The sequence below is a fragment of the Corvus brachyrhynchos genome, unplaced genomic scaffold (assembly GCF_000691975.1).
Source record: "Corvus brachyrhynchos isolate BGI_N302 unplaced genomic scaffold, ASM69197v1 scaffold103, whole genome shotgun sequence".
Classification (NCBI taxonomy): Eukaryota; Metazoa; Chordata; class Aves; order Passeriformes; family Corvidae; genus Corvus; species Corvus brachyrhynchos.
The window spans coordinates 3827547-3835287 of NW_008237436.1; the positions used below are offsets into that span (position 1 = coordinate 3827547).

The window sequence follows — 7741 nt, forward strand, 5'->3', positions numbered from 1 at the left end:
TAGGGTAGCTTTGCTGCTTTGGAGTTTTCCTGCAGTCTTTTCTCCACTCAGTGCCTACCAATGTTATGATGTGATCCTAGAAATAGAATCTGCTTATTTGATTACTGCAAGGGAGAACTTCAGAGTACACTTAAAATGACAAGTATTTGAAGTCTCCCACCACCGTGGGCAGTGGGGAGCCAGAAGCATTGCAAAAACGTTTCTGTGGGGTATATTTCTTGGGTATTTGAGTTTCTCAATAATTCTCTTTTCATTTCTGCAGAGGCCATTCCCCAGAGTGGTACAACAAAGGCTTTGGACATCTGTGTGCAGCAGAAGTTGCCAGGATCAGAAACTCATTTCAACCTCTGATTGCTGAGGGACCAGAAACAAAAATCTGAGGAAGTGTTCCTGGGAACATGTGAGCATAGATCAGGGTCTGGCAGGGAACAGGAATACTGAAAGCAAAGGTCTTATTTAAGCTGCAGAAATCTGGCCAGACCTGGGTCTATACAAAGCTGAGAAAGGAATTTTATAGGAAAATACTTTTATTCTGGAGACTTCACCTTCCCCCCTCCCTCACATCCACTCTGTATTAATTTTGATTATTGAACTAAACATTTCTTCAGAGAGCTTTTATTACTTTAAAAACAGATTATTGCCATTACTTGTATGTTACATAACTCTGGTATTTAAAGGCTTCTAAGAAGCATATTTTAATTGTAAATAAATAATGTACAGTATGTATATATTTATCAATATTCTATCTATATATATATGTATATGTATAAATTAATTATTTTGTATATAACTCAGTGCAAATCACTTGCATCAGTTGGACCTGAAGTGGATCTGTCACTTGTTTCTTAGTGTGTCACTGCTACCTAAGCTGTGTTTGCTGTTATCACAGGGCTACCAGGCATAATTCGTGTGATAACAAACTTCTGTTCTCAAATATGTTTTGTGTTTGTGTGTGCTATGAGAAGGTACCTAGAAATAGATGTAGGAAGAATTACAGGAACTAGGGAAGAAGGAGGTTACAGTACATTTAAAAATAATGAGGAGGGAATCAGTCTCACCAAATAAAATATATGGAGATGCATCTGAGACAGACACTGTGGAGGCCATTTATGTCCAGCTGCAGAATTGTGAGTGTCAGTAGAAGGTGTTGAAAACTTACCTGCTGCCTTAATGACTGGTGTCTGTCAATAGAGAACCTCACTGTGTGCAGTGTTCCAGGTCTTTCCATCCTCGGACAGCACAAGGTAACGCTGTGTGTCCCGAGATGGCTGAAATCAGACTGGTAAGTTATTAAGCTGTAAAATAATTATTTTTTTAAGCATTTTGTCTAGGTTCTGAGTGTTTCTGTGTTGTTCTTTCCTTCTCCCATAGAGATGGCTAATCCAAAGCAGGTTTTCCACATCCAGTGGACACAAAGATGTGCAGATGAACACCATGCATTTTAATATTCTTACTATACAAAAAACTATGCTTTTTTAAGATTTTAAACACATCTTGGAGATTTAAAAAACTAAATAAATGCTATTCTTGGAAAGATTGCTTTTATAGTAACAGCAAGCATTTTCATCTTCTATTGCACTGATCTGCATGATCCCACCTCTGTAGGCATTGGTGGGAGCAGGATTAGGACTATGAGGAGTAGGAGCCATTTAAGCCTATTATATAATTTCATTTTCAGGGACCTATTATTTTGCTAATGGAAGAATGCTTTAAAAGTAATAATAATAATTTGTCGACGTTGCCTTTGAGGCAGGGCACCATTTTGTTTTTAACTAACCTAAGACCAAAATGTTATTACATCTATGACTCAATAAGAATGTACAAGCCTGCTAATACTGTTCTTCATTAATCATATTTGTTCACTTGGACTTTATTTATTGCTGCATAAACCAGTGGAGTCATTCATAGCCCATGTTTCAGCTCAGTCCTTCCACCAAAATCCAGGAAGATTAGTATGAGGTCAATTACGCAGGATACATTTCCTACATGAAGCTACAGCTTTGTGCCCCAATTCAGTAAATGGGGAAGTCTCTTCAAAGCCAGAGCTTTGGACATGCCCCGGCTGTGGGCGCTGTGCAGGGGACTGTGTTGGGTGACAGCTGCGAGAGCATGACCCCACGTGCCATCCTGCACACGCATGAGGGCTGAGCTGGCAGGGGACAGCCCTGCAATCTGAGGAAGCACACCTGGGGGACCTCAGGGTGGACAGGGTGACCCAGGGTGACCCACAGTGCTCCAGGGTGTCCTTGCGAAGGAGCAGGACTCCAAAAAAGTCACTGTCATCTTCACCCATGAGCTGTGTCACCCATGTTCTATCAGGCAAGTCCTAGGATCAGGGATGTTGGCTGCCTGGGAGCTCCTGCCTTATGGCCAACAGTAGTTGCAGTGTGCAGCTATTACGAGCTTTAAGTCCTGCAGACAGGGGAGCACTCATGGCGCCCTTACGTGGCCGTGGTGGGGTCTGATGGTCACCTGCTGGCTGCAGGGCACCACCACTGCCCAGGCTCAGCCTTCCCAGGAGCAAACAGTGCCTCCTCAGCTGGGAATGCCATTCCAGAAAGCAGCACCTCCTCCCAAATGCCTGTGGCCATGGCAGCAGATTTCATGCCGGCTGTTTTCCAAAACATGAGCAATTAGAGTACTTCTGCTACATTAGTTTACATAAATAAATACAACAGTGCCTCGGCATTAACAGGCACAGAATTTCTAGCCCTGGGAATGGCAGTGTCTGGCAATAAATAATGTCTTAAGGAAAAGAAGGGAAAACCTGAACAGTGTTTTCATTCTGTCTGAGAAGTCATTGCTCAGCTGGAAGGGGCCCTGTGCCGCCTGCCACGTTTAGCAAGGCAGGGTTGTTTTCCTACCCTTGCAGAAGCTCTGTCATGTGCTTCTGGCATCACCAAGCCATGTATTGTTGAAATAAGATTTCTTCAAAATGCACATTATGCCATGTCTACCATTCAGCTACCACAGTATTTTGTATTGTTACATTGATACATTATGATAATTGCATTTTTAAATGTTATACTCATATCAATACCTCATATTTTTACCTCATCTGTTGGTATCAGTCATTAGGTGTAAATAAATAATTGCAGAGTTGAATAAATTTGCATACACTACAGAATTGTGTGCTCTTTTTTCATCCGTTGGCTCAAGAAATGCTGCATTTAAGCCCTTGCTTTCTTTATTGCAACCTGCTATACACGAAACTGTTCTGGTGTAGGACGTCAGTAATGATTGCAGGCTCAAATGATGTTGTTGTCCATTATACTTAGCTTGTAGTATCCTTATGTATACATGAGCTTCATGGCAAAGATTATGTTTTTCAAAGAAGCCATTAAGCCAGGAAAGCTGCCCTAGCAGATTCACAGAAGGGACCCACGAGGATCATCAAGTCCAGGCTTGACAAAGGTAAATTCAGGTCCTCAGCAGTTTAGGCCTCTGACTCCCACTGAATTCAGCCATGTTTCTGCATTTATGTTCTTGTCAATAATTTAGGTCTAGGTTCACAGGAGTGACTGGAGCTGTGAGGGTGAGTGCTGGGTTCACATTGCCAGGTATCAGCCATCTCAAATCCATCAAGCCACTGCAAAAGGGTAAAAGGTGCAGTGGCGTGATGGTGATTTCTGTGGTTTGTCTTACACATTCTACAGATGTTTTAAATGTTCCTTTGGATGGGTGTTGTGGTATAACCCCAGCTGGCAACTAACTACCACTCTCTATCCCGCCACCTGGAGGGATAGGGAAGGGAATCAGAAAAAGGTAAAACCAATGAGTTAAGAATAGTTTAATAATTGAAATAAAGCAAAATTATTATTATTGTTGTTGCTGCTGTTTGTTGTTGTTAATAACTGTGGAGGATGGTGAGCCTACAGTACAAGGGACAGAGAGAGTCCGCTGGTGAGACAGCCCCGGGTACCAGAAAATCCTCCCTAGGTTGGGGTGACCAGAAAGACTTCCCCCAGCATGCTTTGCCCTGCTATGTTAATATATCCCAGTTCTGCTCCCCTGGTTGGCCACTGGCCACCCCACCCCCTTCCTACCTTATATGTCCCATGCCATAGAAAGTTCTCCACTCCAGGTTCCCCCCATTGGCCTTTGCCCCTCGCCACTCCCCCTGAACTTCTCCATTGGTCCCTGGTGCTTGCCCCACTCCCGTATTTAAACCTGAGCCATTGTTCTCGTCTTTGTCCCTGGAATCCTTCACAGTGTGGAAGCAATAAACTGCTCCTGTGGAACTCTAAGCAGAGACCCTTCCTGCCTCTTTGCTGTTTACCCATCTTACTGAAGCTGTCCGTGCGTTTGTGCGTGCACACGTGTGTGAGAGTGTGGCTGGTCCTGCCGAGCGGCTTCGCTAACGAGATGCTCTTGCAAGGTTGCAGCACCTCGCATTCCGGCACAGAAGCTGCAGAGCCCGAGATAGCAATAAATAACAATTATTATTTTTATTATTGCTCTTATTAACAACAACAACAAGGGGATAAAAAAGAGATAAATGAAACTCAAGAAACTCAAATGATGCACAATACAGTTGCTCACCACTCACTGACCAATGCCCAGCCCGTCCCTGAACAGCAATTGTCCCTCTGCCAGCCAACTCCCCCAGTTTGCATACTGGCCATGATGTTCTGTGGTATGGAATATCTCTTTGGCCAGTTAAGGTCAGCTGTCATGTTCCCTCTCAGCTTCTTGTGCAGCTCCTCACTGTCAGAGTATGGGAAACTGAAAAGTCCTTGACAGGGTGAGCACTACTTAGCAACAATCAAAACATCACTGTGTTACCAACATTATTGCCGTACTGAATCCAAAACACAGCGCTGTACCAGCTATTAAAAAGAAAATTAACTCTATTGCAGCGGTAACCAGGTCATGTGCCTGTATCCTTCCAACTCTCTCTTGACTTACTAAAAGATACAGAGTCTCAGAAAACAGGATGCTGAGCAGAGTCAGGTATGAGTGACCATCTAGGAGGGGATAAACCCTTATGTCCCACCACTCTGAGAAAGCTCTGTATTAAAATTTGGATTGAAAGGAAGCACTTTTTTCCAATTGACTGCCATGGCAGAGATGGTCAGCTGTGGAAGTCCATCCTTTCATGCAAAAAACCACTGTGTGTTATATGCTCTCATTCCCATTTCTCCCTCCCACCCACCTGCAGCAATGTCAGGGCAACGAGGTTGTCTTAACCCCAACAGCACTGATGTTTCAGCTCCTGGTGTGCACAGACTTCGTAGTGTTGAATTCTTGGGCACCCATCCTCTCTACAACACTTTGCATGAGTCACCAGCAGGGCAATCCCACTGCTTGATGCATTTACACTGCAGAACCACTGTCATCCTCAGAGGATCTTGGCAGGCCTAAGAGGCCTGTTCTCCAAAGTGGCTGGTAGTTGTTGGACGAGAGCACAGGCTGAGCACACTGAGGTGACTGTGAGGTGAAAATATTGGAATAAATATCCAGAAGACTGCTGGAGCCTGCCAATCAGATAGGAGAGGATGAAAACACATACTGCTGCTCCAGGTCAGTCGTTTCGTGAAAATGCTGGGGAGTGAACACAGAGCTTGCCAGACAGAAAGCAGCATGACCCACTCACAATCCCATGGGAATTTAGCATGATCATGTCATGGTCTCCTTGCCAGATGTGTGTCAGCCACAGCTGCACAAAGGCTTCCCTTGGATGGGTGCTAGACCAGGCAGACTATTGTTACAATTGCAGTTACACATCACCGTGTGACAGGACCAGGGACACAAAGCATCAAGGCCCAGGTTCGTAACAAGGTAGGTGTTTGGATTTTCCTAAAATGTATGTTTTAAATTGTGACCCTCAGTATCCTGGGCCACTCAGCAATACCACGTAGAAAGCCAACAGTTCCCCCAGAGCAGCAATGGATGCAGAGCAGAACCCAGCCAGCACTGTGCAACTGCAGACTGTCCTGCTCCATTGTGCAAGACCCTGCTGAGCAAACACAAGGACGTGTGGAACTCAAGGGCAAATGTGGGCCAGGGCAGTGGGTCTGGGTTAATGAGTAAACGACAGGGAAAATGTCACAACACTGCAGAGAACTATTTGCCTGTCCTACATAGGCTGATGTTGGGGAGGTCTCAAACACTCGAGATACCCTCCCTAACCCCACAGCAGGTCCCAGACACCAGAGCCTCTACACCTCTGATGAAGGTCAGCATCTCTTGCAGAAAAAGTAACCTGGACACAGCTCCTTCCACCACTTTGACTCTGAAACAAGGATCTCTGTCCTGATACCTCAGTACTGACCTCCCACAGGTGGTTGTTTTCCACTGCTCTTTTCCACTGCCTGAGCGCAGTCCTTGAGCCCAGCATGCCCTCTGCCCTGCTCAGTCCCTGCATGCCTGCCTGCAGGCTGGGCTCCAGCCTGCACCTGTTTACCCAGCCCAAGATGCACAGGATGACACAGCCTTTAGGGCAGGATTACCGTGGCCAGGTGGTCAGTGGTCCCAGCTGCAGCTGCAACAGTAGGAGTCAGGCATTGCCAGCCTGCCAGGGCTTGAGTAGAGAATGTCCTGTGTCCCACAATAGGAACAAAACTCCATAGTGAGGAGAGATCATTTCTGCTTCTCTTCAGGAAGGCAGGAAGGCCAGAGCACTAGAATAACCATAAGCCTCAGGTGCTCCTCAGTTCCATTGCAATGACACAATGGGGCTTTTGATCCTCTCCCAGGGGTGTGAGTCCCACAAGACAGTGAGGCTAAGGGCAGTGAACTGCTCTCTGCCTTGAGCAGAGACTTGAACTGCAGTGTGCGGGTCCTTAGCAGCAGTTTGCAAGGGACAGGTTGGGCTCCTGGCTGTGCTGGTGCTTCAACAAGAGAAGACCTGGTTCTGCTGCAAGAGCAGTTGCATGGAGCTCTGCTGGCAGCCACCTACAGGATTACAGCTCATTTCTTAATCAAAATGCTCAATTCTGCAAAAGGGACAAGGGAAACACAGAGTAAAACTACAGATTCTGCTCTATCTCCTGCTCATAGCAGCCCCAAGACAGACACATGGCCACAAACACAGAGCCAGCATTTACTGCAGAGAGGATATCCAACAGCTTGCGATTTATGGGAGCAAATTAGCCACAGGGCCATCTGTCCTTCCCCAGACCACTGGCCTGCTCCTTGCTGGAATGACTGCTTTTCCTTGAGAGGATGTTTATCAAATTACTCACTTTTTTTTTTTTTAATTGAATGAACGTGGGAACCACAGGTGGTGGAGCAGAGGACAGTAACCCTCTCAGCAGCAGCATCTGCAGGCCAGCAATGCCTCACCACACGCGTGGGACAGATGCTGGCTGAGGGCAGCCTGACCCCCAGATCCACCCAGGGTCTGCCAGCCCACGTGGCCACCCCACTGCTCCCTGCTGACACCAGCCAGGCTTGCTCTTCATGGCAGTAAGATCTGGAGCACCACGGCTGCTCTGGCTTGACCACAAAAAGTGAGTCCTTCTTTTGCCCCCAGACTCTTTCAGTTTAGAGACTTACCATAGGGGTAGTCGAAATCAGGGAGTTCTTATCAACACCAAAACCCCATCCCTGTGCCTCACTGCTAGCCAACCAGCACGAGAAAGGAGCCCACCATGGCCTAAGTGTAGAGCACTCTGGGTTCATGGCTGCTCTGGTATTTTGCCCAGTGTTGCCTGGTGCCCAGTGGGACAAGAACTCAGAACCGGACCTATGAAGAGACAGTGCAGGATTTTAACTCTTTGGTCCGGATTTCTCTTTC

General features: G+C 46.2%; 1 protein-coding gene across 11 annotated transcripts in view; it reads left to right on the forward strand.

Moving 5' to 3' along the window:
* STARD13 (StAR related lipid transfer domain containing 13) overlaps positions 1–3127 on the forward strand; it is a 329105-nt gene extending 325978 nt beyond the window's left edge. For 10 of the 11 annotated variants that reach the window (XM_017731330.1, XM_017731328.1, XM_017731331.1 and 7 more), the window contains one exon: positions 263–3127. In XM_017731330.1, the coding sequence (XP_017586819.1) occupies positions 263–380 (118 nt within the window). In that variant the 3' untranslated portion in view covers positions 381–3127. The remainder of the gene's footprint in view (positions 1–262) is intronic. The other variant, XM_017731329.1, reaches the window with a different exon arrangement.
* Positions 3128–7741: the final 4614 nt, after the last annotated feature.